The sequence below is a fragment of the Panthera uncia genome (genome assembly GCF_023721935.1).
Source record: "Panthera uncia isolate 11264 chromosome A1 unlocalized genomic scaffold, Puncia_PCG_1.0 HiC_scaffold_17, whole genome shotgun sequence".
Taxonomy (NCBI): domain Eukaryota; kingdom Metazoa; phylum Chordata; class Mammalia; order Carnivora; family Felidae; genus Panthera; species Panthera uncia.
In genome coordinates, this window is record NW_026057577.1 from 59,513,747 (window position 1) to 59,537,980 (window position 24,234).

Genomic DNA, 24,234 nt, shown 5'->3' on the forward strand with positions numbered 1-24,234 from the left:
GAATTCCATCCCTGCCCCTCCCCCCTCAAAATAAATAAACATTAAAAAAAAAGATGTGATATATATATATATATATATATGTACACATATACATATATAGTGGAATATTATTCAGCCGTAAAAAAGGAATGAAATCTTGCCATTTGCAATGACATGGATAGAGGTAAAGATTATAATGTAAGTGAAATAAGTGAGAAAGACAAATACCATATGATTTCACTCATGTGAAATTTAAGAAACAAAACAAACAAGAAGAGGGGAAAAATAGTTGAGAGAGACAAATAAACAGACTCTTAACTATAGAGAACAAACTGATGGTTACCAGATGGAAGGTAGGTAGGGGGATGGGTTAAATAAGTGTTGGGGTTTAAGGAGTGCAGTTGTCATCATGAACACCACGTGATGTATTGTTGAATCATTATATTGTACACCTGAAACTAATAGTCTTTTAAATATACTGGCATTAAAACAAAAAATTAATGATAATTAAATGAAATAAATGAGAAATTTTCCACACTTAGGGAAATCATTTACCTTCAAAATATGTTTCAAAATAGTTATATTTATAATTGCTAATAAACTTTCTATAGTGTTTTACCTTTTGTTAAATTAATTCACATACATTAGACCCTTTGTCCCTTGTAAAAACTTTATGAAATTGATGAGGGGACACTGTGTTTTTTACCTTCTTACTAATGGGAGGCTATATATACTGCTGTCTCTACGTAATGCTACCACAGCTTGCATTACCTTGTATAAATGATGATTCTGAGAAGAGAGTTAGTAGCGTGTTAGTAAATGACAGCTAGTATTTAAACCAGGGTCCTTGACTGGGTTTTTAGTGGATACACTTTTGGACATTACCATTTTTGATGTAGTAGTTACTACCATTGCATTTTTTTTTTTTTTTTGGTTATCCCTACATAAGCCATCTTTATTTTCCGCCCCAATGTAAATCCTTGCCAATGTAATAATTTTTTGTAGGATAATTTTTATGTGCCCACATTTTAGTTGTGACCAATTTTTCATTAGTCTTTACTTTTTTTAGTCCTTTCCCCCACAAAGTTTTACTGGAACGATAAGTGCTGCTTCTGAGAATACTTGCAGTGCCCAAGAGGACTTATGTAACTGTTCCATATGCTTCAGCTAAATTTGAAAACAAAGAACAAACCAGAATTGGGAAATACTAATCTCCAGGAAAAAATGCCCGAGTTGGTTATGGGGTCAGTAGAGTCTGTTGTACCATTACTTGGTACACTTGTGTTGTGGTTTTGCTGGCAGTGGCAGAGGTTGTCCCGATACATTACTCCCCCGTTATCCGCCATCAACAGCAGGCCAGAAGCAGATCATCCTTCTGACGTTTCGTCAGTTGTACAGCCTAGCACTATGTCACAGTGCTTCATTTTATCACGTGGGCATTATACCATCTCACACCATGACAAGAAAGGTGAGTGGAGTACGATGTATTTTGACAGAGAGACCATATTTATATAAGTTTTATTACAGTATATTAAAAATGTCTTATTTTATTGTGCATCTCTTACTGTGCCTAATTTATCAATTAAACTTTATCATAGGTATGTACATAGGAAAGACAGTACATATGAGATTAGGTACTTACTATCTGTGGTTTCAGATACCAGTGGGGATCTTGGAACGTATCTCTTGTAGATAAGGGGGGAACTACTGTAGTTGAAAATTTTATGGTTGACATTTTGAGGTTAGAGTGGATGTCATACCATTTGTTATGTTGTATCATTGGTCCAGTGCCTGACAATTAGAGCATATTACTACCCTTCGTCAAGCAACAGATCTCCAAGCACCTTGCCTTCACTGCTTGAAAGGATTCACTGACAGTGGTTAAAGATTTTTGTTTTTCTCGAGAAAAAATAGGGACAAAGCTGAGAAAATTGTTAATTGCTAATTAAAAGAGCTGAGTCAAGGGGCGCCTGGGTGTCTCCGTCTATTGAGTGTCTGATTCTTGATTTTGGCTAAGCTCATGATCTCAAGTTTGAGTCCCACATGCATCAGGCTCTGCACTGACAGTGGGGAGACTGCTTGGGATTCTCTCCCTCTGTCTGCCCCCCCCCCCAGTACATAGATAGACTTAAAATATATATATATATATATATTAATATATTAATATATTATATCATTATATATATATATATATATATATATATATATGAGCTGAGTCAAAGAATCCATGGCATCAAGACGGAAGCATCTTTCCATGCTACTGTGATTTCTATTCTTTGCTTCCTCTCTTTAAACTTTGATGTTTGCATTTCATGAGGTTTGTGTATTTACAAAAGTTTAAAAAACTCTGATAAAAGTCAGAGTCTAATTCTGTTTTTAAATTGAGATTTAATTAACATAGCATTGTATTACTTTCAGGTTTATCACATTATAAATGGCTTGATATGTGTATATATTGAGAAGTGATCACCACAATAATTCTAACTAACATCCATCACCACTTGTAGTTACAAAGTTGTCTTCTTCTTATGATGAGAACTTTTAAGATATACTCTCTTGGCCACCTTCAAACATACGATACAGTATTATTAACTATAGTTACCGTGTTGTACATTACATCTCCAGGACTTAATTTATTTTATAATTGGAAGTTTGTACCTTTTGATCATCTTCACTCATTTCATCAACCTACCTTCCATGCCCCACCTCTGGCAACCACAGATCTATTTTTTGTATCTATGGATTTGCCTTTTTAAAAAATTTCACATAAAATTATATGGTATCGAATCAAATTCATTTTAAAAGTAACGAAGAATGACTTTTGTTTTAGAGTTTCAAACTAGACTTTAGTGAAGGAACTTATGACTCACTCAGAGGTTGTTCGTTGTTGCTGTTTTAATGTTTGCACAAGAGCGTGCCCAAAGATTGATTTGAAAAGTGAGAATTAGAAATGACTTGGTAACAGACCAACTTTAGTAAGCCTAAATGCTTGAAACCAATTTTTTATAGATTAGTTAGCTGGCTCTTGGAACACACCATCAAACACATGTCTGTTCTTTATCATTAGATTACTCTAAATAAACTTCTGCTGTATGCACCAAATGGTGAGTGATATCCTGGGTACAGACTGTGCCAATTATGTAAAATTCATAAAATGGTTAGGAACACTGTTTGGATGTTGTGGAAGTGGTGAGCCTAGGCCATATGGCTGTGTGGAAAGTGCCATGGAATAGTCACAAATAGGTGTTTTCATATTGATATTAGGGGATACCAAGTGGGCCGGCCCTGAAACAAACATTTCTTTTGATAGTAAAATTTCAAATCCAAATCTTAGATAATGGTGCTAGTCTTAGAAACCCATATTAACTGTGCTTAAGACCTGTTTTGTAAGAAAATGATACATGACTGCTAAGGTTGGTGAATACATTTAAAGGATTATAGCACTTAGTAAATGTTAGAGGAGAGTGTTTCCAGAATTTTGTAGGCGAGAATGGTTTCTTGGCCAGACTGGTATAAGCCTACAGCCACCTTTCAGTATGGAACTTAGGCTGGAGTTCTTACAGTCTCATGATGACCTGTTTCCACACTTATGATGTGTTCTAAAGCTCTTCCACAGGGAAATTTGCTGCTGGAAATGGGATTGAACATGAGTGACTCCAGGAGCAACTACTTCACTCTTATCCTCAGCTTTCTGGCAGTTCTACTGAGGTGTTTTATTTAAGAACCTGGAGAACTGGGGCGCCTGGGTGGCTCAGTCAGTTAAGCATCGGACTTTGGCCCCAGGTCATGATCTTGTGGTTTGTGAGTTTGAGCCCTGCGTCTGGCCCTGTGCTGACAGCTCAGAGCCTGGAGCCTGCTTGTATTCTATGTCTCCCTCTCTCTTTGCCCCTCCCCTGCTCGCATTCTGTCTGTATTTCTTTCTTAAAAATAAACATTAAAAAAATAATAAAAAAGAAACTGGAGAACAACCTGCCTTGGGCATTTAAAACTTGATTGCAAAGTACTTTTGGTTGTCAGTTTGCTTCTGTTGCTGATTTACACTTTATATCTAAGGGTGAAAAATCAATCCCTTCTAGTCTCTCAAATTACAAAAGTTACAAGAGATTATTATTCAAAAATTGTGTTGAAAATGTTTACTTTTAGTTCTTCACTTTTGTTAGAATGTATCTATTTAATAATTAACTATAATAGTATTGGCCAGAATACGTCTAGGCTCCACATTACAAGAATCCAGCTTCCTATGTGTATCTTTCCCATCATACAGTGGCCTATCTGAGGAAGAGATGCTTTATGATACACTTTGGATTCAGTTGTTATTCACTTGGGCCTAACTTCTTATTTTTTTGCATAATTTGCCTCATTCCTTTTAGTTTAAAATTCTTTCCAAATATGTTCTGTGCATTAATTCATTTTATGCATATTACCTATTATGTATACTTATAATTAACCCTAAATCATCCTCTCATCTCAAGATACTTATTTCCATCACATATTTTATTTCATTTTCTTAAACTTTCTGACCTGATTCACCCTAGACTAGTTGCCCTGTATACTAGTTGTATAGCTATAGTTCATTTCCCTTGAATTGAATCTTCTGTTCAGTCTTTCTGTATTCCATGTCTTCCTCTTGGTTTATTGCTTTCTTCTGATGGAGTACATTCTCTAGAAGCATCCTGGAGAAAAGGTATTGGAAATACAGTTGACCCCTGAACAATGAGGGAATTAAGGGCATCAATCCCTGTACAGTTGAAAATCCATGTGTAACTTTTGACCCCCCCCCCCAGCACTTAACTACTAATAGCCTACTTTTGATCTGAAGCTTTAATGACATTTGATTAACAGTATGTTTTGTATATGTACATTATATACTGTATTATTACATTGAGGTAAGCTAGAGATGTGAAGAAAATCATAATGTTAAGAAAATTTCTTTTAAGAGAGAAAACACATTTACAGTACTATAGTATTTATCCAAAAGAATTTGTGTAGAAGTAGACCTATACGTTTCCAACCTGTGTTGTTCGAGTTAACAGTAAACGTTTTGAGATATTGATGTCTGGAAATGTCCTTTTTTTCTACTCACATTTGATTGGTAGTTTTACTGGGTATAAAATTCTAGGCTATACATTACTTGGTGTGATTTTTTTTCTCCCCTTCTAAAAATTTTCTTTTTTTCCCAAGTGTTATAAAATTTCATGTTGATTTTCCATGATTTAGTTCTATTTTCAACCATTGTATTGAGCCCTTCAGTCTGGCAACCAAGTTCTGGGAAATTGTCCTGAATTATTTTTTGGTTCTTTCTTTTTTGCAACTATTTTATTTGAATTGATTGAATTCCATTCTTGGAATGTTCTTTTAAGAAAAAAAAATAGTATCCTGTTCTTGTTCCATGTTTGCATTATTCTCTGATTAACTGAGTGTATTGGTTGTTTTTTTTAAAGACATTTTCTTCTGTTTATATATGCTGTGTATATCTATGTAAGTAGAAGAAAATGAATGTCTTAAAAAATTTATTTGTTGATTCATTGTTTATTTTTTTTCATTTCACATTAGAATTTTTTATCTGATGTCTGATCATTTTTAAAGAGTGGAGGGCTAAAATGCTGATAGGAAGTGCTCTGTAGTTGAATATGGTTTGCAAAATATGAGGTGAACTGTACAATATACTAGCTGATCCATTTATGGGGAGAACTGCTTTAGTATCTTCAGAGTTTTCGTCTTGGGCTCATGAGATTCTCCAGGGTCTCTTCTAGCCTTCTAAATGGCTAACAGTGTTCTGGGAGCTAGATGGGGACAACTGGGAATCTCAGCATTCAGTTTGCAACTGTTTTCTTAATCCCTTGCTTTTGGTGGTACTGTCATCCTTCCCTGTGCTTGAAGATGGCTCAAATATCCTATGTTTTCCCTTCTCGAGAGGATAAAACTAGTCTTTTGTCGGGTAGGAGAATGGTCGTTGCTCAGTGGTGTGGAGACAAACAGAGTATTGAGGGATAATTGCTTCTTAATTCATTTTCAAACCGTCATTTTCAACCCACCCCCGGCTTCCTCTTCCAAAGATAATTTGTGCCACCAGTTCCTCAGAATTTTAGGATTCTTGGTGTAACTTAAGTTAGGTCCTAGCTTACCTCACATCTACCTTAAGATTCTAGTATCATGAGTCTTCTAAATCAGTGACCACTTGTCCATTTACTTTATAGCTTCTAAGTTGTTGTTGCTGGTGTCTTTTCTTCTAGTTATTTTTGAGGTTTTATGTCTTTTTAAACAACATTTGACTGTGGTTTCAAGATAGAGTGAAATGAGATACACATGTTCATCTTATTCTCTTTATCAGAAGCTCCAAAAGTAAAAATTATTCATGTTCACGTTAAAAAATTGTCAGTGTGTACAGGAGTATAAGATAAAGTGTAAAAACTTTTCCTCTACTTTCCCCTGCATACACACTACCCAGGGGTAACTAAAGTAAGTTAACAAGTGTACCCTCCAGAAATTTTTTTGTTTATATTTTTATTTATATAGAATAATGTATGTACTATAATCAAAAGTGAAATTTTACTGTATAAATACATATGTGGTATATAGTATAAACATATACAATGTTTGTTTAATATGTAGAAATTAGGGAGTTCCATATTGATGTGTACATTAATATGTACAGATGTCTTAATTTTTTAACTGTTTAACAGTATTATATTGTATGAGTTTTTCCTAATAAAATCTCAATTGTTAGGTACTTGTTTCTTATTCATCTTTTTAATATTATTACCAACAGTGCTACTATAAATATTCAGAGCCACATATCTTTTTCACTTCTTGTTATAGTTTTAGTTTAATTGTTAAAAGTGGAATTTAGTCAAACAATCCTCCTCAAAGAGGATATGCCTCTGCTAATGGTATATCAAAGTGTCTTTCTTTATATCCTGTGTGACTCATCTCTTATCTGCCTTTTAAATCTTTGGCATTCTGATAAGTGACAAATACTATCTTGTCATTTTAATTTGCTTGTTCTAATTATATGTGAGGTTAATCAAGTGCTTATTGGACATTCTTTTTTTATGAGCTGCATATTTAGTTCATTTAGCCATTATTGTTTGGATTATTCCTTTTCCAGGTCGATTTGTAAGAGCTTATTATTCTAGGGATAGCTTTGCCTTTTATCATATGTCTTGCAGATATTTCCCCAGGATTGTCCTTTATATTTTTGACATTGTTTACTGTATTTTTGCTATATGGTCAATATATTTTAAAATGAGAAAATATTGAGCAAATATTGGCTTTACTATCCCTGACCCACATTGTTTCCTTGAGAGCTTTAAAATGTTATAAAGTATTTAAACTATTGATTTAACATTTGGAAGGTATCAGCAGTATTTTATTTCAATTAACTAGTTTATAGAGTAAATTAAAATTTTCTTATATTCTAACTTTAAAAAGACTATTAATTAAAAGACCACTAATTAAACATCATGTTCATATATCTTGTATTATTTAGCTAAAAAATATTTCTATTTTCAGTGTTCTACACAAGAGTTCTTCTTGATTGTCAAAACCCTGTATCACCTGAAGTCAGAATTGCAAGCGTTAATACCTGCTGTTAATTCCCACGTTCGGTCAGACTTGCTCCAGACATTTATTTTAGAAATTCCTGAACTCCTCAGTCCAGTGGAACGTTTCTTAAAGCTACTTAATGAACAAGCTGCCAAGTAAGTAGTAGATTCGTAGATTATTGTCACTGCTGGAAATAAAGAACTCATGTATTTGCCCTTTGGTGAATGGATTCCTAAGCTTCCTTAGCAGTAATGGTAGGAATTGCCTGTGAAATTAGAAATGTGATTGGATGCTAAAAGCTGTCAATTACAGCTGGAAGTAACCCTCTGCCATCTAAAACTTAGTTCATTATTTAGGACAATACAGTACTTCTCCAGGTATTGGATGATGAAAAGATAAAGTCCAGGCAGAGCAACTGGTAGCATTTATTAATTTAAAATTGGGTGGCAGATGGCATCTTACACTCATTTGCTAGATATCCAGTGGTCTGCCTTATATTTAGAAATTACAGAAGCAAAGTTATCCTTTAAGAGGTAGTCATTTCACAGTTCATCCCACAAAGAACTCTGTATAAAGGGGGGGAAAAGACAGTATTTTCATTTGTGCTTATTTTCTGAATAGGCAAACAACAAAAAATTTCATTTTATCTCTCACACCATGGAAATCGTGAACTTGCAAAATGAAAATGTCTTTAGGATAATTTTGTCTATCTTCAAAGAAATTAAGAAACCTACCTGTAAATACTTAGTGGCAGAACTGGGATTAGAGCCTCGTTTCCTGGCTCCCAACCCTTTGGTCTTTTATCATGCTGTGAAAAATAATTGATGATCGGTATAAGTAGTATGCTTCAATATATATGTTTGCTTTTTTTTTCCATTTTTTAGAAGTGGGGATAAAACAGAATTATTCAAAGATCTTTCTGACTTCCCTTTAATAAAAAAGAGGAAGGATGAAATTCAAGAAGTTACTCACAGGATCCAAATACATTTGCAAGATATACGAAAAATACTAAAAAATCCTTCTGCACAGTATGTGACAGTATCAGGACAGGAGGTAATGTCAGACATAATTTTATTTTGCATTAGTTTATCTCAAGCAGAAAAGCTACTTTAAAATGTGAACAAAAATCCGAGGACAGGATGAAAGTTTGTTTTGTTTAGTTTTCATATTTTTTCTTTTGTTCCTTGGAAATAAGATGTGATGCCTTGTTTTGATAAGAATGATTTTAGTAACAGTATTTTGTGTTTATTTACTTTAGTCCCTGGTGAAATCATGCAACGTAATGTTACATGTGTTTTAATGTTATTTCTTGAAATGTATTATAGAAAACCATGATTATTGTAAATAGTAATTTAGAGGATTCATTTACCCTAAATCCAGGAGAGAGAAGTTAGTCTTTGATGTCTGGCCAGCAGATAATGAAATGATATGAAGAGAACCACCTGTGTTGATTGGATCATAGTGATTAAAAGGCAGGGTTTCCTTCTGATGTTAGTATAGCTGCTAAAAAACAAAAAGAAAAAAAAAGAAACAAAACTATAGTGAAAACCTACAGTTAGTGAGTCTTCCATAAGATTATGTAAGTGCCGTTTAGAATGTATTTTGGTTTTTTTTTTTTTTGGCATGTGTACCACTGTTTAAAGTTTGGTCTTATAAAGAGTGAGAACCAGGAAGAAGTATGCCTTTTAAATGTAGTCGTATCCTTCGGTCTTATTCTGAGTCTTAGGGCATGCTACTTCTATATCTTATGTTTAATAGAATATAAAGATTCTGAGGGAATTTGAGAAATCCTACTTTGTTAAGATAGCAAATTAGGAAATGTGTGAATAATTTCCAGAGCATGAACATTTTATTCAGAATTTTTAAAAACAGGTATTTTTCTAGTAGGGAAGACCTTAATTTCAAATAAAATTTTTAAATATTTGCATTCCTTTACATATTTAGTGAGAAGATTGTTGATTTGTATGATCATTTGAAATAAGAAATCCTACAGTAAATTATAATCTTTACTGAAACGTTTATTAATCTTGTGCCATTTAATAGACCATTGATTAAGTCAGCCTGTCTTTTGGACTAAAATTAAATCTTTTGGACTCAGGCAGACATTTTGCAGTATATTCCACATAGAACTCCATATAACAGAAAAATAATTTGACAGTCTTTATCCTTGGTTGCCCTCCCATAACCAAATATTTAATTGCATCACTTTGTTTCACTATGCAATCAAGACTTGCAAAGTAACATATGACCTTACCACCACTATTCTGAGCTATTGTTGAAAATGAGATGATCAAAACTGTTTAATAACATTAATAAAAGATAGGTAGTAGAAAAGTGGTGACCTGGTGTTACGGTGGGGAAAAGCTGTGTGTGTAAGTGCCCCTTCCCCCACTTACATGCTCTGTGACCAGAGCAGAATCACCTGTGTCATGAGACTACTTTAAAAACCAGTTGAGTTAAAATACATGAAAAGTGCTTTTTAATCCTAAAGCACTATGTAAATGTTCTTCATATACTACTACTACTACTAATATAGTTACCATTTATCAAGCACTTGTTCAGAATGGTGCTAAGTGCTGTACATGTATTTTTTAACCCTTATAATAACACAAAAAGGGGCTTTTGTCATTTTGCAGCAAAGAAAACTGAGGTTTGGAGTAGTTAGGTAAGTTACCCGAGTCAGAAGCCCAGTCCTGCCTGACTCCAGTCTTTCTACCATGTCCTTATTTCACTTTACTCACAAATATTAACATTTTATTTTATAAAACCAGACATCTTAGAGCTCATAATACACAAACTAAAATAAAGCTTAAGTCTTGGGAGGACAGTCCTGTATCCAGCTGGCGGTTTTACAGTGAAAATGGGGAAAACTGATCAGGAATTCATAAGCAATAGTAGACTAGTGTGTTTTGTTTTGTTTTATTGTTTTTTATATCAGTGTGGTAATGAAGTTTAAGAAAAAGCACAGTATGGAGATGAAGTAATTGGATTACAAATAATTAGGGAGATGCAAATTACCTTATTCTTTACTTAACCTTCAGGTTAAGGTGATGAGTTTGAGGCAAGAAATTTCTTAGTTATTAACTGTGGGATGGATTCTTAATGGTTTTAAAAAAAACGTACAGAATTTTAATAGTACATCAGTACAGAATCACTTTTATAACATTTTTTGAGAATTAGTGATTCTATTCAAACACCAAATGAATTCTAGATTTGCAGCATTGTTATCAAATTCTGTTTTAAAAACTTACAAATTATTCAGAAATACTTAAAGTACAGAGAACCGACTCTGTCAAATATGATTACCTCTGAGAAATGAAAGAGGATAGCAGGAAAGTCCTTAATTTATATATGCTCTTCTTTTATACCCTTCTCTTCTAAAATTTTATTCTGTACATATAACATGTGTAACAATTTTTAAAAAACCTGTTTTAGCAGCCCCATGTAGTACATGGATTTTGTTATTATTGGTAAAAATAAGTAGATTGTCAAGCCAGTATTAACTTTTGAGAACATTCATTTTTCACCTTTGTTTCCAGTTTTTATGTACTTATTAGAATACTATAAGCCTTACTGACTATGCACATTATTATCTCTGACTCTGATAGTATTTGTAAGAAAATAGTGAAAGCAGAAACTTAGTTCACTGCTTCTATGATAGTCTTTCTCATATTTTAGATATACAGAGAATTATCTTTTTTTTTAATGTTTATTTATTTATTTGAAAGAGACCAGAGACAGAGACAGAGAGTGTGCACATGTGCGAGTGGGCAAGGGGCAGAGAGAGAGGGAGAGAGAATCCCAAGCAGGCAGGGCTTGATCCCACAACCATGAGATCATGACCTGAACCAAAATCAAGAGTCAGATAACTGACTGAGCCACCCAGGTGCCCCTAGAGAATTATCTTTTAATCTTGAATCAAATATGGAATGGATATGGGGTGATATTTAGATTTGGAGTAGTACTGGTAAGTATTATTCCTAGGGGAAAGGGAAGAAATATTAGGCAGAAATCTTTAGGAAAAAACATTAGTTCACAACATGCAGCATATCCAGATTCTGCTTGGTATGTTTAAGATATGAAAAGCATTCTCCATTAAATCTTACTTCTGAATAAAAAAAAAATATTTGAAGATTCTTGAGGAGAAGAAAGAAAAGGGGGATAGAAGGAATGGGTTAAGTGTGGTATTGAAGAAAACAGAGAGCAGTTTCTGGAGTGAATTAAGCAAACTTAGCCATGATGCCAGCCCAGTGATATGACAGACTGTAGTTGAGTAATGGTATCTGACATTTAAGCAACAAAGAATTGGATCCTAGGAGTATGAGAGAAATTGCTAGAACAAATCATGGCACACTTTGCATCAACACCTAAGAAACAGGGACTGTAGAGCAGGGAAAGTGGCTGTGAGAATACTCTAAGCTTTCTGAAATATTTGTTAATTTCCAATTTTAGTTGGTTTCCATTTTTGTAGCAATAAAATTCTTAAAAGGCCTGTCTGCTCATTCTTAGAATATTTGTGGAAGGAAACAGAGAGAAACTTTCCTATTTCTTAGGTAGTATAGAAGAGAACAAAAACCTGCTAGTCTGTTTTTGGAGAAACCCCAGCTGAGAAGAAGACATATAGGACCAGCACCAACTTGAGGAAGTAATCCCAGGGGTGTAACAAGCAGAAGGTCTATGTGGGCTTTTCCAACTCTCACCCTGTTTTCCATCCAGTATTGGCTCTGCATTTGGCTTCTTTGAGGATCTGTAGTCCTTAGAGTAGACCCTTGATACTTACAGATTGAACCATATGGTGCACACTATTCCCAGCATGCTTCAAAGGGCCATGACTAGTAGCAAGGCACAGATATGAATCCGGTGCCCCATGTTGCCCTGTTACGGCAAATTACTTAAGTAAGCCAGCCTCCCTGGCTGCCCAGTGAGACAGTTTTAACTAATTTTCAAAATTTCCGCCTTCCTTTCCTTAGTAACTCCTGTTGAGCTCTGTGTTAGTTATTACAGTTCTAGATGTATTCTTCCCAAGTATTAGTGAGCCACTGTGGTCCTGCATTTTGCAGTTTACCGCAGGCATAGCTCTTCCCAGAATTATTTTATAAAAGGATCAATATACCTTCTTGTTGGGCATTTAAAAATAATACTTAGGCAGTTTTTTTTAGCATAATCTTAAAGCGCTTTTATCTTTCTTGTCAATGATATTTATTTTGTGGGTTTTTTTCCTCAGTTACTTTTTGTAGCCGAAGGCTAGTTTTTAGACTCTTCACTCTTAATTGTTTAACTGGGTGTAGCAGGTTTGAAATTGTATTGTCTCCATATAAGAAGGCCTCATTAGTTGCGAAATTTTTTCTCAGAATGAAAATTCCTAAAATTAACCAATAATTTCTATATTATTTTTTTAAGCAGAATCTTTTTTTTAATGTTTATTTACTTATTTTGAGAGAGAGAGTGTGCACGAGCAAGGGAGAGAGAGAGAAAAGGAGAGAGAGAATCCCAAGCAGGCTGTATGCTGTCAGCACAGAGCCCGATGTGGGGCTTGAACTCATGAACCATGAGAGCATGACCTGAGCTGAAACCAAGAGTCGGACACTAAACTGACTGAACCACCCAGGCACTCCAATAATTTCTGTGTTGTTTCTATGAAATATAATTTCTATGAAAAACTGCACAGAAAAATAAACTCAAAAGATAGGCCAACACTACTAATAATATGCATATTGTGAATACCTAAAATGTTATAAAACTGGTATACGTAAAGAAGTTCCTGCTGCCATCTCAAAATTAGTGGTAGCCACAGAGCTTCTGGGTTCCCTCCTGTACAAAATAAATGTTTGTGTCTTTATTCACTTAAATAAAACATTGAATTTCATTGCAATAATACAGGAGAGTAAGCAGGAGGAAGAGATGAGCTACAACTAATGCTAAAAATGAAAGGCATGATAGTAGAAGTTGATTTCACTTGCTTCCTGGCCGATTTCAGAAAAGCTTGCTTGCAGAACGCAGTTGGCTTAATAAAGATATAGTTCATATAAGTGAAAACTTAAAGAAAACACCCTTGGGATAAAATATCTTCTGATAGCTGAAGAAATCTGTGCTTTTTCATGAGGATACTTTTAGATATTGGGCTCTTTGTGTAACAGCCGTGACAATAAATCCTCTTCTGTTCAGAATAAGGGATGGACCATATCTCAAACTGGTATAGCACTTCATAATTGATATTTTAAAATTGTATGTACTTAGAAATTCAATCGTATTACTGAGTAATAGAATTCTTAAGTAAGTGGGTACTAATAAATGAAAGAGACCGTTAAAGAAAAATCACCATTTGTAGTATGCACATGATAATGTTATAAACATTAAGTTGTGAAGTTATATGCTTATTACAAACTTTTGTTGAATACAAGTTGTACTTTATTGCAAGTATTACCACCCTAATTATTAATATTTGGTTGTATACATGAACATATATTTGGACATACATGAACTTCCCTTTTAACAGTATTGGATTTATTTTGAATGTTTACAATAGTATTTACTAAACTGATAGAAGTTTTGAGGAAGCTTTAAAAATATAATGGTTAATCATTTAAATATGTAATTTTTATTTATATTTCTTTTAGTTTATGATTGAAATAAAGAATTCTGCTGTATCTTGTATACCAACTGATTGGGTTAAGGTTGGAAGGTAGGTTTAAAAATACATTTTTTTCTTAACGTGAATTATAATGACACATTATGAGCATGTACACCTGTATGTTTTTGGAATGATAATAACCATATTCATGACATTAAATGTGATTCTTCCCCTTTGGTTTTCTTACGGAACTTTTAACCAAAGAAATAATTATTTTAAACTCTTTCTATCATTGATTTTAAAATATTTTTTCCAAAGGGTATCTTATTTGTATATATTTGTTTTCTTGTTTTATTATTGTTTTATTCTTACACCTTAGAGTACACTTTAAACACATGAAAAAATGTTGGAGGATCTTCAGTTATAAAATTAATTTGGTTGCTTGAATTTTCTGATGAATGCCATACCTGAAATTTCATTTTCTGCTTCACTGAGCTCTCTCTGCATTTCTTTATTGTTGATGCTTTCCATGCCACATAATTATAATAGTTGTTTACATCTTCTTTTTTGTAAGTTGTATCATGAATTGATGAAAACAAATTTAATCAAAAACAAAATTAGAAAACCACATTGAGACTGCCTTTTCTCCTTGGTTAGGCATTAATTCCCAAGAGGGGACTCATTTAAAGAAGTGGTGTTAGAGAAGTATATACTCCTGTGAATCGTATTCTTTGTGAAATATTTATTACTACTGTTATTAATATGTTTGCATGAACTTTAGATGAAAATGTTAGATTTGCCTGAGTAAGCAGAAGAGAGCCTAGTAGCTGGTGATTGTATGAAGGAACTATGTTAAGGATGGGAGAAAATTTTGACATGTATGAACGATTATTATAATTTTAACTTTAATTCAAAAAGAAAATGAGTATCTATTGCCACTATCAAAGAATCCTGAAGGTACAATCGTGGGTTTCTTTAGCTTGTTTTTCTTACATGTTACTAGAAGCCATAATTGAGATTTGAGTATTTTGTTTTTAGGGGATGTTTTCTCTCCTTGCAAATATTCTTTCGTTTTCTGTCCTATACTATAGCTAATGAATCAAAATATGCTTTATGAAGAGAAGTTATTTAAAATTGTGCATCTAATTATCTAAGAAACTGAAATGTTTCACTGAATGAATTTTGTCGGAAGAGAAAGCTATGATAAATAGGTTTGCATAGAAGTCTAGATGACAATTCAGAAGCAATAAGGAAGGCATAAATCAGTGTCAGCATCTTGTGAACATTCAATGATGTAAATTGAAAGAATAAATAAGATAGTTTGGGGGAAGCTCATTGTTATATTTTATATGTTACTTGGCCATCAGAACCTTGACAGGGATAGGTTAGATTATCAGTCAGGTTTTGCATGTGAAAGTCTCACCCCTGTTCCAATAACTTGCCAAATTAAACATACTTGTGACAGGAGTAGGGGAGCAAGCAAAGAACAGAGTGCAGTCTGTCATCACCTGCCTGTCATTTAACTCCAACCTTCTCTTCTCAAGGTTCAAACATAATAATAACATCAACAGTGGTAATAATCACCACATCCACAAAACAATGCTTAACATTGTGTGCTAATGTCATGGGACATTGGCACCTTGCTAAGCACTATCTTATCCTGTTAATAGTACCTATGACATAGATACTGTCATTATCCCCATTTTATAGATGAAGAAAGTGATGTTGAGAGAAGATCAGTTATATTTGCCCAAAGTCACATAGCAAGTAAGTGGCAGGCAGAGTTAGAGCCTTGGGCCAGACTTTTTGACTGGGGACATGTGGCAGGCCCTCTTGTGCTCTGCAGTTTCTTGATGAAGAAGCAGAGATTATACACAAGCTCAGATGAGGAGCATGTGGTATTTCTTCCCTTCTGGAGCCGCTGTGAATCTACAGTTAGATAGCGAAGCATTCTTCTTTGATTGCCTCCTGAATTAATGCATTGCTATTCTTTGTAATTCTTTGTAGTTTTCTTTTTTTTCACTGAAATACTGTAGTCATACAGAAAAGTATAAAACTTAAAGAATATTATGACCGTCATCAGTGTATCCAGCTTTTTCAGGACTTACTTGCTTCTGATCTTTTTTTTAATAAGCAAGAATTTTCATTTAGTGTAACTTAAAGAAAAAAGCTTTCTGCTTATGAAATGGAAACTCTAAACTTTGAACTTGTCATATGGGTATAATTTAAAATGCATTTTAGAGCTTCCTGAACAAAGTCCTATGAACTCCAAGTACTTTATTTACAACAGAGATCTTTGGAATCAATAGAATTCAGGACCATAATTAAAGAATGTTCTCTGTTTACAGCTATTTACTTTCAAGGTTCATCAGAGAATAATAAATAACTACTTTAATTTTCTGAAGTGAAGGTATTAGTGGTTTCTTAGTAACCTTGATTTCCTATTTATGTTTCTTCCCCTCTTCTAGCACAAAAGCTGTGAGCCGCTTTCACTCTCCTTTTATTGTAGAAAATTACAGACGTCTGAATCAGCTCCGGGAGCAGCTAGTCCTTGACTGCAGTGCTGAATGGCTTGATTTTCTAGAGTGAGTTTACAATGAAAAATATACTCTGACTTTTTGCTATAAGAAATAGACCGGAAAATCTTTCTATCAAAAAGAAAAGTAGAGATTACTCCTTGTGACCTGCCATAAAATAGTTGAGTACATGTGTTGTCTCATTTTATTTTTAGCCCATTGAAATGTAAGCTCATCTTAGTCCGTAATGAGAGACCTAATATAGTTTATTGTTACTGTACCTACATTTAGTTGCTAAGGATGGTTGGTAGAGTCACGTTTTGAAATTCCACTTTGGACATCATTTACTTATAAAAAAGGCCTAATATTTTCAGAGTTGGACAAATATGGGTTAGTTGTTCTGTTTTTATTATCTCCATTTAATTTTTTTTTCTTATTTTACATCCTATGTATTTCCTAACTTTTTATTTTAAAGAATTTTAAACATGGGAAAGTTGAAATGAACGCTGACACTCTCTTCACTTACATTTATCAAGTGTTAATATTTCACCACATTTTTTTATATCTCTCATAGACTTTTTTTTCTGAACCATTTGAAAGTACATTTTAGACATTATAACACTTCACCCCTCCCCCTAAATCTTAATTAAGCATACATCTAAAATTAAGGACTTTATACTATATAATCTTAACACCATTATCACATCTAAAAAATTGATATTAATTTAAGGAATATTGAGTTTCTTTAATTCTGCCCCCCTCCCCGATTTTTAAATGAAAGCTCAAATCAATTTTCACATGTTGCATTTTGTTACTATGTTTCTTTTCTAGTTGAATCTAGAATAATCTCCCACATTTTTTTGTTTTTTATGAGATTTTCTTTTGAAGAGCCCTTGCCATTGCCTCAAAGAATGTTTCATAGCTGGATTTATTCATAGCTGTGTGTTCATACGGACAGGGTTAAGTCTGGGGTGTGCTGGTAAATAAATGAAAAACAGCCAGCTCTCTGGAAGAATAGTAGTGTTTGTGGTGCTTGTTGATTTCTATAGTGTAAACACTCCTACCTGGGCTGATTTCAAGCTGCTGCTGGATTGGAGTTGGGAAAAGAGATGTACAATTGACCTTCATGAGTCCACAGCTATGAACCGCTCATCCAAGCACTTTATTATTCTTCAGATGATATCTTTGAGTGAGATATTATCACCCCCTATTTACAAATGAATTAATTGAGATACAGAAATAAGGAGTAAGTTGCCTACATTGGTTGGAGCCGAGATTCAACTCAGGGTATCTAGTGGTAGGTTGTGCCCTTTACCATCAGGTTGTAGAGGCTGCCTATGGTAAATACGTGGGCATCACTCTGAACAGAAATCTCTCTGGTAGTCTTTCTCTTTAAAACCTTAAACAGTAAGTATTCAGCGAGGTTCTCCAGGAGCTAAGTAACCAGTGTGGCGAGTGAAAAAAAAAGATTCTGTGTGACAGTTTTTAAAAGGTAGCTGTTTGTTTGCCCAGAGGAGTCTTGGATTATAGCATCAGAAAGACATTCCACTTTACTTGTCCTGAATCTCCTGAGGTTATCTTGACTCCTAGTTGTGGACCCAGGGATAGAAACTTAGTGGTGTATTCATTTCCTTTTCCACTTCACTTTCAGTTTTCCATTTTAAGGGTTTTCAGGGCCTTTGAGTCTCTAGTTCTCCTGTTTTGCCCTTAGAAGTATCACTGAGACATGAAAATTAGATTCCTTTCAGGCTTCAGGGACCACATTCTAGGATCCTGCAATTTGGTGAGTTGATACATATTCACTCTATTCACAGTATACACAATTTTACACATCTGGTTTATGTTCTCATTGCTAATATTCTAGGCTAAAGGAAGTTCAGATCTCCCAGTGCAAACACTTTGGCTTTATTCTTTTTTTTTTTTTTTTTTAATTTTTTTTTTTTCAACGTTTTTTATTTATTTTTGGGACAGAGAGAGACAGAGCATGAACGGGGGAGGGGCAGAGAGAGAGGGAGACACAGAATCGGAAACAGGCTCCAGGCTCCGAGCCATCAGCCCAGAGCCTGACGCGGGGCTCGAACTCACGGACCGCGAGATCGTGACCTGGCTGAAGTCGGACGCTTAACCGACTGCGCCACCCAGGCGCCCCAGGCTTTATTCTTGATTCTGTCTTCCTTTTTGTCCCTTTATCTGTTATCCTGTTTGTCTTTTTTGCCTTTGAAATGTCTCTTTGATTTGTCCCTTCTGTTGTTCCCTTGTAGCACCCCACCATTTCTGCATACCATTCTTACTGTTTCAGCCCTCTGCCTGGGCCCTTCTACCAAATTAACCCAGGAGAATTTTACTTTCATCATACCACCACTTTGAGAATTGCTATGAGTAAGCTGACATTAAATACAATATCACAAAGGATATGATATTCATGTTGCATTGCTAAGTGCAGAAAGGATGCAAAACAGTAATGTGTAAATTCATATACACACACGGCATACAAACCTTTTATCTTAAAAGATTAAATATATGTATGCCATTATTATATTATCAATATGCTTATTGGCCATTTATGTATCTTCTTTGAAGAAATGTATTTATATATATCCTCGAGTATTAACTGATTATTTCTGGATGGTGAGGTTACTGGAGATTTTAATTTACTTTGCAAAGACATGATATCAAAAGTATCTTTAATGTACTTACATTACTTTCAAAATAAGAAAAATACATTATATTTTTATCAAAAAAAATATTGGCTCAATTTTAGCTACAGCTTTTGCAACTAGAGTCCCCACTTGAGAACAATATTGTTAATAAGCACAATACTTATTAAGGTGCCAGATGGTGTGAATATGATGTCATTTTAAAAAAATGATTAACCTCAATGAACCTGACGTCAGAGGATTGAATACCAGCTATACACGTGTATGTCTCTTATTGAGATACCGTTATGCATTAGTCATACTAGTTTGGATCAAAATATTGCAAGAAATCAAGACTGAAAGAAAGTTCTTTCAAAAGTAAATGGAAACTTCTCTCAAAAAATGTGTCTCTTCTTCTGTATTCTAGAAGATGGGCTGTGGATGTTGAATAATCTTGATTACAGATTTTTAAAAAATTAAGTTATAATGCCTCCTGTACAGTAGTTAAATATTTTAGAAATAAATTTGTAAATAAAAAATAAGATAACTTTCTTTTTGTTAACTTCAGATGTCGTTGGGCAACATCTGATGGTAAACTGTCATAACAGCTTTAGAACCCAAGTGTCTTAATCTTTTTCCTGTGGACCTAGCAATATCTTTTGACCAGAGATTAATGGCTTCATTCTTAAATTTGTTGGTGGCTTAGTGATAAAGTTTCATGTTATGTTGTAATCCCAGTCTATCAGATTGTTACTTGAGTTGCCCGTTTTTTAGCTTGTCATTTTTCTAGGTATGGGTAATATCTTTGAAATTTGGGGAAGTGTAGCAAATGGACAAAGATCAAGAAGTCAAACAAGACTTTGTAAGAGTTATAATGGTGATATTAAAGGTTTATGACGGTTTTTTATTTTATTCACATGTCTTATTTATTTAATTGACATGAGAAAGAACATAATAGGCTACATCAAAATAATTCCCTTATCTCTCTCTGCCTTTTCTTTTTTCTTTTTCTTTCTTTCTTTTTTTTTTTTTTTAACTGAAATGGTACCCCCTGAGAGCTGTGTCACTCATTTCAATTCCATATACTAGAATATCATCAAGGACAGTTACCCTCAACTGAAGTCTCCTAGATAAGTAGCAAATTAAATTAGGGTCTTGCTGGCCTGGACAAGACCTGAGAAGGAGGGAGTGAGAGTATGAAAAAAATGACTGATGTTTAAAGCTGAAGGTACTTTGATATTCACATCGAGGGAGATAAGAGCAGAAATATCAAATGTAGCTGCTCTCTGGCAAAACAGAGTGCCAGGATAGGAAGACCAAATGGGTTAGTGATGAGAACAGGGACAGAATAGGACATAGCCCAAGAGGTAAACCAGTGGTTAGATCTAAATTGAAGTTACACCGGGAATAACAAGGCATGATCACTGAGCAGTCACTCAGGAATGTAAGGTCTGTGTACCATGTGACATCTTCAAAACTGAGTCATTTTGTTTGTTTATTTATTTATTTTGAGAAAGACATAGTGTGAGTGGGGGAGGGGCAGAGAGAGAAGGGGAGAGAATCCCAAGGAGGCTCTGCACTGCCAGCACAGAGCCTGATGTGGGGCTCAAACTCATGACCGTGAGATCATGACCTGACCTGAAACCAGAAGTCAGATGCTTAACCAACTGAGCCACCCAGGAGCCTCCAAACTGAGTCATTTTTAAGGTGACAACAGAACATTATCTATCTGATGCCAGGGTCCAATCTCCTTTTTGCTTGGGATTTCTTAACACTGTTAGTGGAATTCTTGCTTGTTTTAATGAACATTAATTCAGTGAGAAATAGGTAAATTATATTTGTTATACTATGTTCAGACAAAGAGGTATAAAATATACTGTAAATATACTTTTCAGTTCATAAAGTTAACACAAAAGTAAAACTGGATACTTAAAATGTTGCCTCTATTTGGAAGTCATGTATATACAATACCTTTATAATATTACTGGAAAAATCATATTACAGATTCTAAAAACTCAATATAGTGATAATATAGGAATAACTGATTACATAGTAGCTTAATCGGGATATCCTTTTCAAGCTAGGAAGTACTCTAAAACTTTTGGATTTAAGAAGTAAACAGATTAAATCTCAAAGTTTCTGAAACACATTGTACAACAGAGAAATCTTTTTTAAGGGAAGCATTCAGCATAATACTCTCATTTTGGGGGGAATCTTCTTTGAAAGGTTGTAAAGTATACCTGTGATATGAGATAATGGAATAATTTAAGTAAAAAAAAAAACAAAACACTTGCATAATTTCCTATATATTTTTAAATACATCTTTCAATAACAGTTTTCTAAGCTTTTAATCACCAGCTATTTAGTTAGCCAAAGATTTGAGACAATGATTGTTATCTTTTTAAAAATAAATCTAAAATTTAATTTATATATGCATTTTTAATAATATAACTGAAGATCACTGAAAAAAAGTACTTTTCTTGCTTGCCTTTAACAAAATTTATTATAATGGCTACTGTATACCAAAGTTATGGGCGGTATGTTAGGGCTTGATAATGATAAGCAAATCAGACAAACATGGACTCTACCATCAAGAAGCTTCCAATTCAGCGTGAGAAAAAGATATTGAAACTGTTAATCCTAGTTTGTATGATGCTATCAAGGAGAAGCACAAAGGGAGGCTGACCCATCTGTTGAATGGGTTATTTAAGTTGAATGAAAATGATCACATTTGTGTTAATTATATCTAAGTTGACTTGTCATGGTCAAATGAAATGTGTAATATGGTGTTAATAGTACACATCTTTTTATAGAAGTTATTTTAAATATATGTAGTTCTATCCAAATGAAACAAAAGAAGTAATCAAATTATTATATCAAACTGAAAAGTATTTCAGTGTAATTTCCATGTTTCTTAGGTATCCCTGGTTATTTTGTTTATGCTCATCTTAACAAATAAAGTGATTACTTATTGTACAGCTTTTATAGCTCTAAGAAATCAGTGTCCTCACCTTTTTGTTGTTGCTTCTGTAGGGATTTTAGTGAACATTATCACTCCTTGTGTAAAGCAGTACATCACCTAGCAACTGTTGACTGCATTTTCTCCCTGGCCAAGGTCGCTAAGCAAGGAAATTACTGCAGGTAATGTATTTTTTAACACTCTCCCCCCCCTTTCAGTGCTTTAGATTAGATGGCATTATTCTACTAATTTTAGCATTTTTATTATAAAATATTAAAATATGCAAATATTTTGCACCCTTTGTAAAGCTGAATGTCAACACATATAGCTTGATTTGAAATTAACACATTCCTTTCTTGCTTGCTCTGTCATTTATTACAGTGAAAGCAGATGTGACTCCAGAAGTGATTGTTATATATTTCAGTTTTTAAGTTTATGTGGGTGACATTTAAAAAAAATTTTTTTTAATGTTTATTCATTTTTGAGAGACAGAGGCAGAGTGTGAGTGGGGGAGGGGCAGAGAGAGAGGGGGACACAGAATCCAAAGCAGGCTTCAGGCTCCAGGCTGTCTGCACAGAGCCCGACATGGAGCTCAAACCCACGAATCTGCGAGATCATAACCTGAGCCGAAGTCAGATGCTTAACCAACTGAGCCACCCAGGCGCTCTGGTGACATTTTTTAAAAAGCATAATCCTTTCATTTGTTAGCTTTGACTTAAACACTTTGTAATATGTTTCACTTCATGATTATAAATACCATCTAAATCAGATATGGCCGGGACTCATTGTATGATCCATTTTGAGGAAGTGTTCTCTATTGCTCTCAAATTGTTCTTCCTTAAATTTAAAACCTTAAGCTTGAGCCAAATCTTTGGCTCAGTGCTGTGCCCTCCAGGCCCACTGGGTGAGGATCCTACCTTCCAGACCCACTGGGGCAGCATTTCTGTTCCTGTAGTTTTGCTGGGCAAAGATTGGGCCCCCAGAGCTCCAGGTCATGTTGCCCCTTTGGTGGCCCTATGCCTGGGCCCCATCCCTGAAGTGTTTCTTTGTGATATTCCCATGTCTGCTGGTGCTCTGTGCCTGGCTCCCTCCTGTGGCTCCCCCCAGGCTAGAATTTTGTGCTGGTGGCTCTCTGGGTCTGGAGACCATTGCCCTATTGGGGGCTCTCTGGGCTATCTATCTCATAAAAGCATAGCCCACTCATGAGGGCTGTTATGAACCAATCGCCTTCCAAAGGCCTCACCTCCTAATACCATCACATTAGGTTTCATATGAATTTTGGGGAGGACACAAACATTCAGTTTGTAGCACAAAGCCTATTTTTTCATATACTTAAGGAAATTTAAGGGAATATTTACCTCACTGGCTATGGTGAGGAATAAAAAGAAAACATAGATGTCTTACTGCCTGTCAGTGCTTGTGACATACAGAATTCATTGTGTTTGAGTAGATATGTTTTGCTGTTCATACGTCTTTCGTATCTTGGTTTCTCTTTAGTTTGAGCCAAATAGCTTTTTTTTTGAACATTTCAATGTTCTTTATACCTAGCATAATACCCATAGTGGATGTTAAAAAATTGGTTGTTGTAAAGTATTTATTTATTTATTTATTTATTTATTTATTTATTTAGGGGAGGAGAATTGCAGGAATTGGCTATGCCAGTTTTAGATTAAAAATGTACTTTGCTATTTCATTTCATTTTGTTTTGCCATCTATTTATGTGTGGAGACCAACAGTGTTGGGCACAATAGTTTTGTTTAAAATAGGTTCTTTGCGTTTTCACTATTGCCCAATTTCTTCTCACATCAGAGGGCTTCAAAAATTTTATCCCATTTATCATCCATAAAAATGAGATCTGTAAATTTACTGTAGTTGAATCTAGTTCTGGGAGAATAAGAATCTACTCTCCATTGACTTGATTTCTTCCTTATGTACTATGATCTTAGTAGGACTTATTTCTTGCTGTACAAGGTTTGTGAAGCTAACTTATCCTAAAGGATTCTTTTGGTGAATTAAGTAGAGGATCGG

General features: G+C 34.5%; 1 protein-coding gene across 1 annotated transcript in view; it reads left to right on the forward strand.

The window, feature by feature from the left end:
- The window catches only part of MSH3 (mutS homolog 3), a 187,079-nt gene that overhangs the window by 100,029 nt on the left and 62,816 nt on the right, over window positions 1–24,234 (forward strand). Inside the window, exons 14-18 of the mRNA XM_049649725.1 lie at window positions 7,492–7,679; window positions 8,409–8,577; window positions 14,142–14,206; window positions 16,564–16,680; window positions 22,281–22,388. Of these exons, the coding sequence (XP_049505682.1) occupies window positions 7,492–7,679; window positions 8,409–8,577; window positions 14,142–14,206; window positions 16,564–16,680; window positions 22,281–22,388 (647 nt within the window). The remainder of the gene's footprint in view (window positions 1–7,491; window positions 7,680–8,408; window positions 8,578–14,141; window positions 14,207–16,563; window positions 16,681–22,280; window positions 22,389–24,234) is intronic.